This window comes from Vidua chalybeata, chromosome 8, assembly GCF_026979565.1.
Source record: "Vidua chalybeata isolate OUT-0048 chromosome 8, bVidCha1 merged haplotype, whole genome shotgun sequence".
Classification (NCBI taxonomy): domain Eukaryota; kingdom Metazoa; phylum Chordata; class Aves; order Passeriformes; family Viduidae; genus Vidua; species Vidua chalybeata.
In genome coordinates, this window is record NC_071537.1 from 4,326,612 (window position 1) to 4,342,926 (window position 16,315).

Consider the following 16,315-nt stretch of genomic DNA (forward strand, 5'->3'; position numbering starts at 1 on the left):
GACTGTCCCTGACTGAAGGCAGCAAACAGCCCCTCTTTACCCTCACTAAAAAGGAGTCACTAAAAACTTGACTTTTTTTTAGTTTGTCTAAGTCCTCCAGTGTTAGCAGCTCTGCAGTTACTGAGAGAGAGAGAATAGCTTCAGAAAGATGTAAATCCAAATGATCTTGAAAGACAAAATATATAAAACGCTATTACTGTCTAGTGAGACTGCACATATTTTTGATTTATATTTCTAAATATTTCACCAGAAAAAAAATGTTACAGTGTACGCTGCATGTTCCTTTGAACAATAAACAAGCTATTAGAGAACACACTGGTAATTTCCAGTTAGCCTGAATACATTCTGGGGCTGAGGAAAAGCATTTCTTCAGCTTTTGTGTATCCAGTACCAGCTCAGGGAAGTCAGACAGCTGCTTTCAAAACAGACTGGGCTTCTAATAGAGCTTAGCTTGGTAGAAGAACTTGAAATGTGTCTCTCACCAAAAGATTTTCAAGTGGAAATGCAATAACATGTTAATTAGAAAAGTCTTTACATAGCAAAAGGCTCCCGAAGAACAATAACTCTGTAGCTCATGTAAGCCTTTTCTAACACAATCTTTACGTGGGGAAAAGAAAATAAGAAAGAAAGAAAAACAGCATAGAAAAGATGATATAAAATGTTGCATTTGAGTATTTCCCAAGTAGTGATTAAACCCTTCTGTGGAAATCTGCCTTGATCACCAACCAGAACAGAACTAGAGAAACCTGACAGGGCTTCTCTCCTGGTACAAACCCTGCAAGATCTGGTAACAATTTTAAATGACATATTATTAGAGAACCATGAACTGATACACAAGATTAGCATTGTATCAAGTCAAAACCAAAATTCAGGCACTTTTTAATACATTCTCAAAACAGGTCTTTTCTTCTAACCAGGGAAGCTCACGTGCAACATTTGATACTGAAGTTGCTGTTCCAGGACAACAGACTGGATGGACTAAGGGCATAAAAAGGGAAAAGTCACTAATAAAATACATCTTGAGGAGATAAAGCAGCTTAAAAGCCCAAAAAGCCTCCCAGCATTGCCCACACCAGTTCTGCAGCCTGTGCCCACAGTGCCAAATGTAGAATTGCCATTTATGACCACCCAAAAATGCCTGTCCCAAAGCAGAACAAGGGCTGGGGAGCACAGGCAGCTCTAAACAGCTCCTGGACAACAGCAGAGCAATTCTCATTCCTAACCAAACATCTGAGTTCAGAGCAGCAATGGAATTGAGGGGAGGAAATAATGCCAGGTTGGACAGGGCTTGGAGCACCCTGGGATAGTGGAAGGTGTCCCTGCCCATGGCAGGGGTGGGATTTAAGGTTTCTTCCAACCCAAACCATTCTGTGACTCTCCCCAGAATCAGCGACCAGAGTAGCCAGTGCTCTGCACACAGGTACCTGTCCTCTTAAAACAGCAAGGAAAGTTACTCAGGGGCTGGAATTGATTTGTGCACATACTCCTCCACAGAACTGTGTATACAAATACAATACATTATTTATTTCTTTCAAAACTGTGTACAAAATACAGCATACATAACAAAGACATGAAATATTTACAGCTGTAACATTAGTTAAAGGCTTGACCTTGCTTTATTGAGAAAAAAAAAGCTCATCAGCTACTGTTGAATTGCTGCTGAGGATGTTCAGGTTGTTTCCTGGACTCAGGCATCCCATATCAGACTGTGAGGAATCACATTAATCTCATTTTCCCCTGGTTATTTTTTCAAATGGATACCTGACACAGCTCTACACAAAGAGAGTCTTTTTACATAATCCTGGTTATCCAGCCCTTAACAGTCCTTCAAAGAGCTCTGCACTTTCCTCCACAAAGGGTTTGCTTCTGGCACTGTATTGAATCAGTTAAGTATTGCCAGTCCTCAGTCTCACACAAAACTGCAGATGCCAAGCTGAGAGTGTCTCAAACCAGGAGATCACAGCAAAAACCAAACCCTGCTGTCTGTGGACACTCACGTGAGTAAAGCAGATTAAACCTCAGCAGCCAAGGGCTGCCTCACCTTGCCACAACTCAGCACAGTAATCAGCCCTAACCCCAGCATTTTGCAGTGTGGTTATGATTATTTTGGATTCACAGACAGACTGTGTTGAGCAGAATAACTGTAGTTAAGTGTTGTGATGTCTGTAGTCTTAATTCTAATCTGAATTTCCTCAGCTGTTTCAATTCAGCTGAAAGAAAGCCTGCAAGCAAATCTGAAGTGTATTAATAAAGATAATGATTAATAATAATATTGCTAGAAGAAAACTTCAGAAACTATCTAGTCTACCTTCCTACTCTTGTATTTTTGTAAATCTCAAAGCTCTTGATCAAACTGATATGGGAGGGGCATTTTTTATTGGCATAAGGATAATCACCACAATAATTCTTTGCCCATTAACAGGCAAAGTATGCACATAGAGGGATTAATTTACTAAAGCAGTTACTTCCCTTTGAAGTCAGAGAACTTTTTAATAGTGCTTTTCATCCTTGCTTGTTTCTTTGTCTAAGGCACTGCTTGTTTTACAAATCCCACTTGTTAAGTGTCACTTGCCCTGGTTTTGCTAGGAAATCCTCTGGGAGTCTCAGCCTGTAATGTTCTAAGCTCCACTCAGAGTGAATCATCAGTGAAAGGCAAGCTTTAAAAATGAGATTCCTCTAAGTCAGCCAAAACCAGAAAACCAATCCTTCCCTCCCCAAAACACTTGAAACAGATTGCCAATTACAGCAATTAGGATGATTTTTCATATATTAAGCTTCCTGTCTCTTGATTATTAGTTAATTAGCTCTCCAGCACTGAAGAGGTTTCTGCTGTAAATAAAATGTCTAATTTTAGAGTAAACAGAGACAAATAAAAAAAGCAAATACTTCCCAACCCCCTGCCCTTTTTTCTCTCTTAAAAAAGGGAGAAAAACGGTGCTAGAGAACCACTAACTTCCAGGAGCAAGGAATTCTAGGCTGCAAATTAACAGTGCCTCTCTTCAAAGTTTGTGAAATGCATTGAATGTGGAAAGGCCACTGTGAGGTAGAATCACAGCACTCCCATTACCCAGCTTATATCTGTCCTTTTGCAGAACTACTAGAGCTTTTTTAACCCCGTTTCAGGAAGATTTCAACTCAACCTTTTATGAAAGGAGAACTATAAATAGGCTCTTAGATTAAAACCCTTAACAGCTGAGAAGGCTGGAAAGGGAGGTGGATATTATCCACCTTTCAGGAGTACAAATTGGGGCTGCAAGGGCTTAATTACAAAGATATCCTTAAGAACACACTGAGGGCTGCTATAAAAATGACTCCAATTACAGCAGCTCCACAGACATCATTCCACCTGGGAGAGAGGAAACCACCACTTCCCCCTCTTTGCACCCCATGCTAGTGCAGGCAGCACAACCCAACTGCAGCTCCACTCCCCACACCAGCTCTGCTGCTCGTGGAGAGTCCCTTCTCCCAGGTGGATCAACAGAAATGCCAGGGATTTGGATTCCTTTGTTTTCACTCTGAAATCTCCAAGTGGAGATGAACTGCTGGCATGACCTAAGGGAGCTAAATCCAGTGCTTGGAAGTGTCTCAGGCAGGAAGAAGTTTGGATTTGAATGTGGAATTCATGATTTCACATGAATCACTCCCTCTCCTGAAATGGGGAATTCATGGTTTTCCCTATGATTTCACTGTGATGGTGTATTCTTATTTATGATGTCATCAATGCCTTCTGTAATTACAAATAGATTTACAATCAGTGTTCAGGGAAATAATTTTTATACAGCATCAAGAAAGTCCTTATGGTTTCAGTACTCTTGTGCTAAGAATTTTGCAATTGTGCTCAACTGGATATTTGAAGTTCCTTCATATATTGTACCTGAAATGAGAAGAAAACAAATTAGTAGACTCTAAATCCACTGTGAGTTTATGAAGAGAGACCAAAATATCATCCTGAAGTTCCAGTGAGAACCTTTACAATTATGAAATGAAGCTTTACTGTGCAAGTAGTAGCACAGAATTGTAATTATTTATATAATATAAATGTTTCTATTTTATTAACTGTAACAATGAAAGCACTTTTCTGGTTAGCAACAAGACATTCATATGATGCAAAGACATTTTCCTGAAAAGAAAGTCTTAAATAGCCAAGAAAAATGAAGAAGTTCCAAACGCTGTTATAATAAAAGCAAAAGGGTAATGTTGTTAAAAATATCAAACTGTTGTGTCCAAGGATTATCCTGATAAACAAGAAAGCCTTGAAAAGAAAACTCCACATGGATTCAAATCTTAAAGACAATGAGGTATTTTCATTTCTTTTTTTTTTCCCAGAAATTTTCTTAATAGAAATGGACACAGTGTTTGTGTCCATATTTTGTTGGTATCTAATGAAATATTTTAACTAGCCTTGCAGGTACATACATTTATTTATACCTGAAGTTTTATATCTGAGCCTTTGAATTAGTGTTGATATAATTTCAAGGAAAAATATCCTGAGGAAAAAAGCCAGCCCTTCTTCCTCAAACTTTAGAAGCACCAAAGCTACACGAGACACTTGGTAAGAAAGTGGCACTCACCGATCTTGCAGTCACGGTAATACTTTTCTATTGGGTAATTTTTGGTGAATCCAACACCTCCCATCCATTCAATGCATTTACTGGTTGTCAGTGTTGCAACCTATGAAAAGAGTTTCAGAGTTACAGGATTCAACTTCAGACAGTGATAGTAAAACTTACACTTTGTACCTAATTAATAACAAAACAGGGACTACAGCAGTGACTAGAACAGGAGGGAAGAAGGATGGATATTTTGGTATTCATCTTCAGCAAGCCGTTTTAGGATAAAAACAACATAAATCAGAGGACATCAGGACTTCACTAATTGTTACAGCAATAGTTTCTATGTTGCTCTGTGCAAAAGACCAGCAGTGGTATGCAAGACAGCAATTGCAAAGAGGGAAAAGTCATCCAGTTTTGAGTCATTCTAAGACTCACAGATGTGACCAGCAGAGCTGAAATGGTCACAAATGAACTCTTTACAGTGTCACTTCTCATGCCACAATAAGATTTCTGAGAAAATGAAATCTTTCTTGGTAAGTGAAAGTGTTAATTCACTTTCCTCTTTTAGTGCTGTTGGTTGGTTTTAAAAATTTTATTTAGGGGCATGAGCAGCTAATTTTTTGGTGACTTACTTCAGATACTATGCATGGACTGAAAAACACAGAATGGTTTGGGTTGGAGTGGATCTTAAAACTCATCTGATTCCAACTCCCCTGCCATGGGCAGGGACACCTTCCACTAGTCCAGGTAGCCCCAAGCCCCATCCGACTTGGCCTCGAACACCTCCAGGGATAAAAGTACACGCAGAGATTTCACAGCCAAGATGAATTACGAGTTCACACTGTAACAGAAGGAGCTTTAGCAGCAGTGGGATGAAGGCCTGGAGTGAGGGAGCTCAGGTACCTCAGCAGTGAAGTACTTGGCCATGCTGGCCTCCTTGATGGCCGGCCTGCCCGCCTCCGCCAGCCGCGCCGCGTTGTAGGTCAGCAGCCTGGCTGCCTCCAGCTGCGTGGCCACCTGGGCAATCTGGTGCTGCATCCCCTGCAACGGCACCACAGCACTCAGACAGAGCCACAGCCCCACTGGAGCTCCCAGCAACAACCATTCTGCTCACCACGGAATGCACCTGCACTCTAAAATAAAAACAAGAGATCCAGGTGGGAAGGAATTCCGTGCTCCTTCTGTGTTTATCGACAGAGCTTGGGAAAACTCTTGAGCCCCTGAAGTGCTCTCAGGAACTGCAGTCCTATTTTCCCCTATCCTGTTCTTGGATTCAGGAGCACTGGGCTTCTTTCTGCCTGACTGGCTGGACAGAGGGTTACCTTTATAAACCCAGGAATATAAAGGATAATTTTATCCCTATTTTAACATCCTCCTCGGGGTTACAAAGGCATGAGGAAGTCAGAGCTGTGTTTTCATTCTGCAGCTGTTCATTGAGACTAAACCAGGTCTGGTTCCCTAATGAGCTCAGCCAAGGAAGACTTGTAAACAAATATTTCTTAAATAGAAGTGGAAAACTAGGAAGGTGACAACTCCTTTCCTTGTCCCAGAGGCACAAGACAAAATTTAGAAGCAGCTTAAAGGTACAGGGGACATGACTGAGGAATGGCTTCAAGGGGAAGGAAAGAGGTGATGGAGCTCACATCTGAACGGTATTACAGAAGAATGGGTTTATTTAAGAACACCCAAATATTATGATCATTGAAAATGAACATTTAGTAGTCTAAAACACAATGAAATCTTTCATCTTATTAGAACATTAACACCGTTCTCTCAGATCTGCAGAAATATATAGGCAGGTCAAAATACCAAAATGATTTGGCAATTATAAATTCCATTTCCCATTCTAAAGACGTAGTTCCAATCATTTCCTAGGTATCTATGAGTGCTTCCTAAAATTTGCATAAATTATGAGTAGTGCTAATGTTCCTTCTCTTCAGCTGAGATGTAGGTTTCTTTTAACAAGAAAATTACCAGAGTAATTACAGTTATGTATCTTCCTTATTAAACTATACATCATTTTTGCAACAAAGAGTCTTTTTCGCTGTAAGAAACAGATATTATAATGAAAACTAAATGTCTTTGTACAACACAGGAAATCTAATAATTCAATCAGTTTTCCTCATCTTTTTATCATTTCTAGTGTCTCCAGAAAAAGCCCTTCCCCTACACCTCATGAAAGGGTATAAAAACTGGAGCACATTCAGTGTAGTGTGACATTAAAATCAGAAGGGAGATCCATGTGTATTATTTTCAAAGAATGTCAATAAATTATCAAGCAAAAGGAATATATTTTTATATAATATTATTTATATATATAATATATATTATAATTTTTTTCAATGATATTTTTAAGTTTTAAATTATTTGTGTGGCACTTGCTGAATTTTACACGGCAGATTAATTCTCAAATATTGAGGAGGAGAGACAAAACGTGAAGTAGAACATGAATTATGCAAATCATAATATTAATTTTACTGTTTATTGTGGTCACTGTTCTTTCTTGGAGGAAACATTAACATTAACAAGTACCTGGAAATCAAACACGCTTTTCCCAAACTGGACTCTCTCCTTTGTGTAGGGAACTGTACGGTCAAAGCACCCCTGGGCCAGGCCTAACATCTGTAAGGAAAAATAAGTATATGGTAAAAAAAAATAATTGAATTATTGAATGCACCTAATGGAGAGGATAAAAATTGGTCATCATCTGGTCAGGCAGGTCGGTATCCAGGAGAAAAGTTGTTTTCTTCCTACCAAGTAATTGCTAAAACTTGTATAGAGAATCCTAGGAGCCAGAATTTTACAGTTATCACACAAACTGAGGTGAGTTATAATAAAGAAAAGTTTGAGGAACAAATCTATTACATGCCCATTTCTTACCACAGGCAAGTATTTGTGAAAACACTACCACTCATTTTTTGAACAAAACTTATGGGTCAACTGTAATTGCAAAAATATTGGTTTTTTGGAAAATTCGTAATTGCATAAGAAAATGACTGTAAACTGAAGGTCTACAGATCTGCATTACCCTATTAAAGGAAAAATAATCTGAATGATTAATCAAAACTAATTTCATAAGCAAAATAATTTCTCATTTTCTAGAGGACACCAGACTGAGTTGCCAGAATTAGCAATTTATTTCAGAACTTAGAAACCTAGCTGAGTGGAAGGAGAGATAACATTTCTTGCACTATCTTCCAACTCTGCAGAACAATTGTAGAAGAATTTAAATCAATTTTGTCTTTCCACAAAGGCAGAAGCAGTAAAGTGTCACATCAGACAGCTTAGAAAACTACATTTAATGATGTACAAAAATAAAAAAAATGATACATAGGAAAACACTAAAAGAAAATATTGCAGTCTGCTGCTAATCAGCCCCATTATCAGATTTGTCATCTCCTTATATAAATTATAAGAACAAAGTACATCAACTTCAGCACCTGTAATAATATTGCAGCTGCCTTGCACTAAAACCATCTGAAACTGTTTTCAAAGCCACAATTACATTTTATAAGATCTTCATTATCTTTTAAAACTATTACTACTGCAAAACTAAACTCAGTACCACAGGGCTTTAGAGCTGCTGTTCTTGTCAGGTCCATTTCTCTTAATTTGAAGGTGCCAAGAAGGCAGTAATTAAGATGTAACAACTACCTGACCTTAACTTTTAATTAAGGTGTAACTTGGAGTAATTAAGAGTAAAATCCAGACCATGTATTTTACTGCCAGAGTCTTTTTATTATTTATATCTCTGGGAACAATAGGGCCCACAGCCCTTTTTTAAATGCCATATCAGACAAAGTTTAATCAGAGGTAATCTTTAGAAATGATGGAAAAGTCAGCCCAATTATCAGCATAGTGTATGTGGAAAACCTCAATTTCATGGAGAGGATTTCTTCTGGTCTGTCTGCAAACCAGGGCAAAAGATAAAGGAGATTGGTAGTACAGAAATATTGCACAACAAAGTACAACCAAAGAAAAGATTACTTTCAAAAGCAAAGTAAAAATATAAAAACTTATCACAAGTAATTTTATTCTGGGTCTGAACCTGATTTCCACTGAGATCAGCAGCATTCTGAAATCCACACTGACTTTATAGCAAAATACAACATTTTGAAATAATTCCAAGGTCATTAAATATTTTCCCCTAAGATGCCATACAGTGCAATTTTCAAACACAACAATGAACTGGAACAGTTCTGCTAGAGAAAATCACATTTATTTTTAAAATAAGTAGACTTTTAAAAATAATTTGTTGGGAAAACATCAGTTAGCACTAGGTTACATTTGCCAGCCCTATACAATCCCAGCTGGAAGCATTAATATTATACATTTCAGTGTGTTAAATTTTCCAAAGTTAGTTTTCTTTGTAAAATGAATTTTCATAGTGGAAGACAAGAATGGGAAAAATTCAGTAGCAATAAGTTAACGACCAAAGACAAGCTAATTGCCATTTAATGTTTTTGAAGTCTATTGCTTATGTCACCACAGGAGAATTTTCCCACTGGCAGTTGTTCCCACCTTTGCTGTAACTTTGCTACGGGAACAGTGACATCTAGTGGCACTCGAGCTTTTAATAAAGTATTTTCTAAACAGCTTTAAATATTCCACACATTTCAGGCCAAACTCAAATTATATCCTGGCTGTGCTCAGTAACAAACCACATCACCCACCTGTGCAGCAATCCCTATCCTGCCAGTATTGAGCATTCCAATGGCATACTTATAGCCTTGGCCAACTTCTCCCAGGATATTGCTCTCAGGAACCTAAAAAATAAAACCACCCAATTATTCTTGTTCTATTCTGCTTTGAAATTACTAAAAGGGTTCACAAGTTTTATCAATTGTTCCTCGTAAGTGAAGGCATAAAACATAAACCACAGTTTGATTCCTAGGATACCTGATTAGAGCATTCTCAGATTCACATGGCTATAAACTGATGACAGAGGAAAAAAACTACACCAAAATTTAAGAAATCCAACCCCTCTCTAGACTTCTGCGGAAGGAAGATGCTGAAATATGCCCAACAATCAGTGTGTCTAAGGGGAAAAAAATAGGGAACTTAGTCAATATTCTTTCCTTATGTGTGGCCAGGTTCCAGTTGTACACAAATTTAGCTTCAAGAGCTGAACTTACAATACCTTCACGTTGTCAAAGGTGACTGGGCAGGTGGAACATGCTCTGATTCCCAGCTTGTCCTCCTTTTTCCCCACGTGAAGCCCCTCTGTGTTGCGATCCACTACGAAGCATGTAATTCCTCTGTAGCCCTGGGGGAAATTAAAAATAATCAAAAACTGGGTTTCATACCAATATCCCTCAAAATCTACTACCTACATCCAGACTGGGCACAAACCTGATTCTTGCATATTCAGCTATGTGATTTTTTACTGGACATATTTTACTATAAAATACTTTTTTGTTTTCCATTTTGCTTTTTAACAACAGGAACTTGTCAGCTAAGTCAGAAAGGATGGAAAAACATAAGGATGAGTCCTGTTACTCAGAACACCACCAGTGCTGTGCTCTTCATCTAAGCAACCACGATCCTGACATATTTAATTTCCCTGGTTGGAGGAATTTATTAAATTACTCACCAAGTTCTCAAGTTTTGTTGGGAAATATTTTTAAAGGTTTGCAGTCAGCTAGGAAAAGGTGCACAGAATATTAACCTCTAACATCAGATTATTACTATAAAATCCACAGTTTCATATATCAGCATCTGTCACTCAAATGCAAGAATTCTGTAGCAACTTACTGAGGATGGGTTTGTATTTGCCATGACAAAGAAAACTCCTGCATCTTCTGCTAAGCTAATCCACATCTTTGAGCCATTGATAATGTAGTAGTCTCCCTTCTTTTCAGCTCGAGTCTTCAAGGAAAAAGCATCACTGCCAGACCCAGCCTCCGAAAGACAGAAACTCCCTAACTGTCAAGGGAAGGGAAAAAGCCAATTTAACTTTCACAAATATAAATAAATCCTACAAGGAAAATACTTATAAGCCAGCACAAGTCTCTTAAATTCAGACATTTTAACCTACTGCATTAAAGTAACTGAGTTTCAGCTATGAAGATTAAGAATAGAAACACTGTGTAATTACACATCTCTCAAAGTCAACTGCTTTACAGTTCTTTTCCACAGTAAATTAAATTTTAATGAAACTAATAAGTGCCTTTCCACTTTTACCTCTCAGCTACTGATGACAGGATGTATCTATATCACCACAGATCTCAGCTCTAACCAGTGTTTCAAAGTTCACACATATTTTCCAGAGCTGCAGACACACAATAGCCACTGAAAAAAGAAAATCCCCACTAACATTACTAAACAATAATATAATTTCAATAGTTAGGTCAAGTAAGACTTTGACTCACTGTATCTTTGGACACCCTGGGCAGGTAAGTTCTCTTTTGTTCTTCTGTCCCATAGGTGGTAAACAACTTATTTGTTAGAGTGTTTTGGAGTTCACACACAAGAGCCACAGCTGGATCAACTTTGGCCAATTCTTCCACTGCTAATATGATTGAAAAAAATGAAGCTCCAGTTCCTCCATATTCTTCCCCAAGCTCAATACTCATCAGCTGAAATGGAAAGGTGCAAATGGATAAATTTGTTGGCCCTGATAGTTGGAAAGGCTAAAATTGAATCCAGGAATGAGCATCAGGATTTTGGCAATGAAAGTCTTCATGGCTGCCCAGTAAGGCAGAGAGGACTCCTGTTTTTCTTCTCCATCAACACTTGGAGTCATGGCCTTTCCAGCATCCACTTATGCTTATCCAATTAAAAAAAAATTGAGGGAGGGAAGACAAGGAACTAAAAGATAAGGTGAAGTATGTGGTATGGGGGAGATGGAAAAAAAAATTACAGTAAAAGATGGAGAGTGATAATGCTGTAAAGAACATTCTCATGTGATTGACAACTCCAAAATTTTTAATGATTCATTAGTTCATTTGAATTATATCCCTCAATCTTTTCATCTAAAAAATCTGAACAAGACACAGTTAAGAGATTCATAAAATGCTGTTACTTTCCAAATAAAAGATTAGGTAAAAGTGTGCAGACCCCTTGTTCAAACAATCCCTGTACGATGGACTCTTCCATTTTCGCATTCTCATCCATTTTTTGCACGAAAGGTGCAACTCGTTCCTGGGCAAATTTGGTCACTGCAATGAAGAGAAGAAAGAAAACATGTAAATATTCCATAAATAAATGAACAAACAGTCTCCTTGGGAATCAATATAACAGCAATGTGGTGCTTCTGATAGGTTGTGCATGTCAGAAGAAAAAGGAGCTCAAGCAACATAAGGCATAAAGCAGAACTTCCCCAAAACATCTCAACATTTGACTAGAAATAAATGATGAAAACAAAATTTTAAGCTAAAATATCCCTTCTACTTAAAACATTTCTGAATTTTAACTGCAGAGATAATAGCTACCCATGTCTTTCAGCATGGCCTCCTCTTCGGTGAACGTTTGAAGTGGAGCATAGACAAGTCCATCATTGGCTACGTTTGGCTTGAGTTCTGATTTGGAGGATCTAAAAACACAGGGAGAAACTCTCCAAGGAGCCCAGTGTGCTGGCATGTGTCTTCTCAGCTGCTGGCAACAAATACAGAACATGCAAACAGTTAGATTTGTATGCAGACAGCAATATATAACTTTACCCGTGCTTTTATTCAGTACATAATTAGGAAATATAACTTACATCTAATATTCAGCTTGAAAGCTTTTGAGAAAATATAAACTCCCCCTCCCCTGTGCCCTGAAAGAAAATATCCTTTTCTTTCAACATTAAACAGTTTTCTTTCTGGAAGTTTACTAACACAAGGTTATTCTACAATGTATGCACAAGCATTTTTTTTAGTCAATTTTAGTGTTTACAGCAAATAAACCCTGCTGATAGTATGTACTTTTATAGATGATTTTCCAAGTCTACTGCAATATTCAGAGTAGTGAGTGTGTATTTCAACAGAATACTTTCAGTAACAAAAATGGTAAGAGTAAATAAAACATACACAATGAGTTTTACAGGCCTATCAACTTTAATGACTTAAATAACTTTAATAAACTTTAATAACTTTCTCCCTGCTTTTCTAGGGACCAGCAACACTTGTTTCTAAAGCAATCTGACAGCCCCTCATGTGGATTACTGGCATTTTGCTGTGAAAGGGCCTAACTTTTTAACTGCACTGTGGATTTCTGTATTCAGACTGAATTCTTATCCTCATTTAATGATTTTCAGAATGAGCACACATTTTTTAGACGAAGTCCTGGCATTTGAATGCTTCTGTACAGTTCATTTCCATACAGTGAAAATCCCACAGTTAGTATATTGCTAGTGTAACTAATAATTAATGTGTCTTATTTGGTTGATTTATTTTAAAAGCATGGGAAGAAACTAAAACTAAGTAATTTATGCTTATGGTCCCCATTTGTCCACCATATATTACAATGATTTCAAGAAGCATTGATTATTCAACCAAAGGAGTAGAAGCTGAGCATTTTACTGTGGGGAATAGTATTAATATGTGGCAAAAGTCACAAAAATGAACAGAACAGGGGCTTTTGGGAGGAAGCTACACACAGTGATTGTCAGGACATAGATAATGTGACACATTTGTCCCTTAGAGACCTAAAAATTATTGTGTTCAAAAGACTTAATTACCTCACAGCAGGCTTTGTGAAAGCAAGTTTGGTATGAAGGCCAATATGCTTTCCAAACAGAATAATTCCTTAGGATTTTAAAGGAAGTTGGCATAAAGGATCTGGCTCAAAAATTAATGGGCCAGCATTAATTAATGGGCCAGCAGTAGCTAAAACATATTCCTGAAAAGCAGCACAGTTTGACTGTGTCTCAAAATGAGCAGGACAGAACAATGGTTCTGTTCTGCTCCCACAGCTCCCCAAACCCAGCTCGCTCTGGGGCTGATCTCTGCTTCAGATTTCTGGCACCTCTGCTATGTCAGTCTAAAGAGTGGAGACACAAATGTCCCACCACGACAACTGCTGACAGAAACCCCCAGGAGGGACACAGCTGGGCCATAAAGTCATGAAAACATGTGTCTGCCAACACAGATTTTTGGCAGCACTCGTTCTGAACCCCAGAGTGAGGAACAGACTGGCTGTGCCCTGAGCAGGCGCCTGCTTAGCTCACAGAACACAGGGCAATTCCACAATGCACACTGTGATAGCAGCACTCCTCCAAAAGCAGCAGAAGCTCTGGGGTCAGGAAGTAAAAATTCCTTTGATCCTTCTAATAATTCCCCCTCTTTCATGTTGCCTTTCAACACTTGTAATCTCCCTGGCTGAAGAACTGATGGAAAACACATCCATGAACTCTTCTGGAGAAGTCTCCAGTGATAAGGAAATTCTGATTTTGCCACAAACAGCTGTGCATAAAATAAAACCCAGTAACAACAAACAGTCAGAAATGGTAAAAGAGAAAATAAAAATAAATATTGCTGTGAAAATTCAGTGTTTATTCACATTCAACATCCCCTGGTGACATAAAACAACCACTGGTGAGCAGGGCTAAATTATGAATACATTTGGATGGTCAGCAATAGCCGCAACACTTTCAAAGGATGATGGAGTTACTGGAGTCACTGTGGGTCTTCACAAAATAAAGAAAACATTGTTTTAATAGAGATTAAACCCCAGGCAACCATGTTCTGGGAGCAGTCAGCCAGGAATGGATTATTTGCAGAACATGCAGCTATGCTGGGGTCACCTGACACCCAGGCGTGCAAACATCCACCTGTGCAAGTCTGTCCTTGGCAGGGGCTGAGAAGGAAAAACCTGAGCACACACATGCACATTTCTATTTAACACTGTGCTGCTTCCTGAGCACCGACAGGGCTGCAAACCACACACACTTCCTGCTCCTTCCACTGCTTCACTCCCAAAGAAAAGAGTGTTTGCCTCCATGGTGGCACAAATAAGGTGAATCACTGGGAACGTAAAGCATAAAATCATGGAGTGATCTGGGCTGGAAGGGACATTAAAGCTCATCCAGTTCCACCCTGTGCCATGGGCAGGGACACCTTCCACTACCCCAGAGTGCTCCAAGCCCTGTCCAAACTGGCCTTGGACACTTCCAGGGATGGGGTGGCCAGAGATTGATTCTCTGGGCAACCTGTGCCAGGGCCTCACCAGCCTCACAGCCATGTGGGAATACCTCTCCTGAAGCCACCCCAGGCTTTCCCTGCTTCCCATCACTTTCCCTGAGAGTGGCAGGGAAAAGTGTCCCACCACAGCAGGGGAAACAAAGGTTCAGACATTTATCAACCATGCTTTGGTCAGTACTTGTTTGAGACACTTTGCTCCTTTGCAGGAGCAAAGGAATATTCCTAAAAAAGGTCACCTTGAAAAGATTTAAAGCCAATGGGATATACCCAAGGGATGGGATTAATGCTGGCAACTCCCACACAAAGAGCAGCAACTCACAGCTGTCCCAGAGGAATAACAGCCCAGTGTGGAAATTATGTTTTAGTTCAGCATTTAGATTTAAAAACTAAATAAACAATCAAGTCATTACATTATTGTGCACTTTTTTTTTTCTTAGAGGCCATGTAGAATCACTAATTTCAGGCAGTTATTTAAAGAGCATGTATATTTAAATCCTTGGCTGCTGCTTCCCTGCCTTTTTTTTTCCCCTGCTCTTCTCTTCTGTAGGTAGTGATTTGTGCTGCTCCAGGATTCAGACTGCTTGCCCTACTAAACACAGGCTTTTGAGAATTGGTTGCTGATAACATTGATTTTTCTGTTTATCTCAATTCTTACCTCCACCTCAGCTCTTTAGTGATCAGTTCTCCTGAACTGTTTGTTTGTTTTACAACTTAAAACAAGATTTTTAATGCTGGACCTGGCAGCAGCATTAAGATATAAAGAGAAAAAAAACCCAAAGCAATGTTTTTCCTCAGCGCACTTTGCTTGGCTTGGTGACTTCCACTCCTGTGTCCATCCCAGCTGGTGTCCACACAGCTCCTATTTCCCAGCAGAGGAGGGAAATTGCCTTTATTTCTAGGGTAGGTTTATCTTTATTTCAGTTTATTTCCAGAGCCACAACACACACAGGAGCTACATGAGAAGGTCTCGCCGTGCGTGGCAAAACCACGCGTGTCTCGAACACACCTCCAGCGCCTCAAGCGCCTTTAGCAAAACCAAGAAAATTCCGAACTGAACGGGACCCACGGGATCACCCAGCGCAGCTCCCGGCCCTGCACTGACACCCCAAAATGCCCACCCTGGGCACCCCTGGAGCGGTGTGCAAAGGAACTCCGGCAGCCCCGGGGCCGTGCCCGTCCCCGGCAGGGCCAGCACCCTCCGGGAGAGCCTTCTGCTGCTCGCTACCTAAAGGCGGCCTCAGAGCGCCTCTGCTGCCGGGCGGCGCTGCCCTCCCCACCGCCGTTTCACGAGGAGCTTTCCTCAGCACCGAACCCAACACCGCCGCTCCACGCGCAAACCCGCCGGGCAGAAGGAGAACGGGACTTTTCCCCACCACCCCCCCCCCCACGCCTGGCAGAGCTGCCCCTGCACCCCGACACGTCCCAGCCCCGGGCCGGAGACCCCCCGCCCCACAGCAGCGGGCTCGGGAGCTGCCAGAGCCCAGCAGGACGCGGTGTCGCTTTCCCTTGTCCCCATTCTCCCATCCCGCCCTGAGGCGTCACCTTCGCGCAGCCCCTCAGCCAAGCTCCCGCCGCCGCCGCCATTTTGGCGCCCTCCCCGTGACGTCAGGACCTCCTCCGGCGTGACGTCAGAACCAC

General features: G+C 40.1%; 1 protein-coding gene across 3 annotated transcripts; it reads right to left on the bottom strand.

The window, feature by feature from the left end:
- Positions 1-1,501: 1,501 nt before the first annotated feature.
- ACADSB (acyl-CoA dehydrogenase short/branched chain) lies at positions 1,502-16,300 on the bottom strand. 3 transcript variants are annotated; one of them, XM_053949143.1, is made up of 11 exons: positions 16,220-16,300; positions 11,987-12,146; positions 11,613-11,713; positions 10,925-11,131; positions 10,308-10,478; positions 9,694-9,819; positions 9,227-9,319; positions 7,086-7,175; positions 5,457-5,594; positions 4,572-4,671; positions 1,502-3,874 (listed from the first exon to the last, which is right to left on the bottom strand). In XM_053949143.1, exons 1-11 carry the CDS (start codon positions 16,259-16,261, stop codon positions 3,804-3,806), a joined length of 1,299 nt encoding a protein of 432 aa, XP_053805118.1. In that variant the 5' UTR covers positions 16,262-16,300; the 3' UTR covers positions 1,502-3,803. The 3 variants fall into 3 exon arrangements, with proteins under 3 accessions (XP_053805118.1, XP_053805116.1, XP_053805119.1); XM_053949141.1 differs by having other exon boundaries at positions 11,987-12,149; positions 16,220-16,291; XM_053949144.1 differs by lacking the exons at positions 1,502-3,874; positions 4,572-4,671 and having other exon boundaries at positions 5,505-5,686; positions 11,987-12,149; positions 16,220-16,291.
- Positions 16,301-16,315: the final 15 nt, after the last annotated feature.

Bases quoted from the DNA above. Each gene is read 5' to 3' on its own strand.
- ACADSB (XM_053949141.1), bottom strand. From the start codon at position 16,261: ATGGCGGCGGCGGCGGGAGCTTGGCTGAGGGGCTGCGCGAAG. The intron at 7,176-9,226 runs GTGGGTGATGTG...TTTTCCTTACAG, and splicing joins GGATAGGGATTGCTGCACAG to ATGTTAGGCCTGGCCCAGGG. The intron at 3,875-4,571 runs GTGAGTGCCACT...TTCTCATTTCAG, and splicing joins TTACCGTGACTGCAAGATCG to GTACAATATATGAAGGAACT.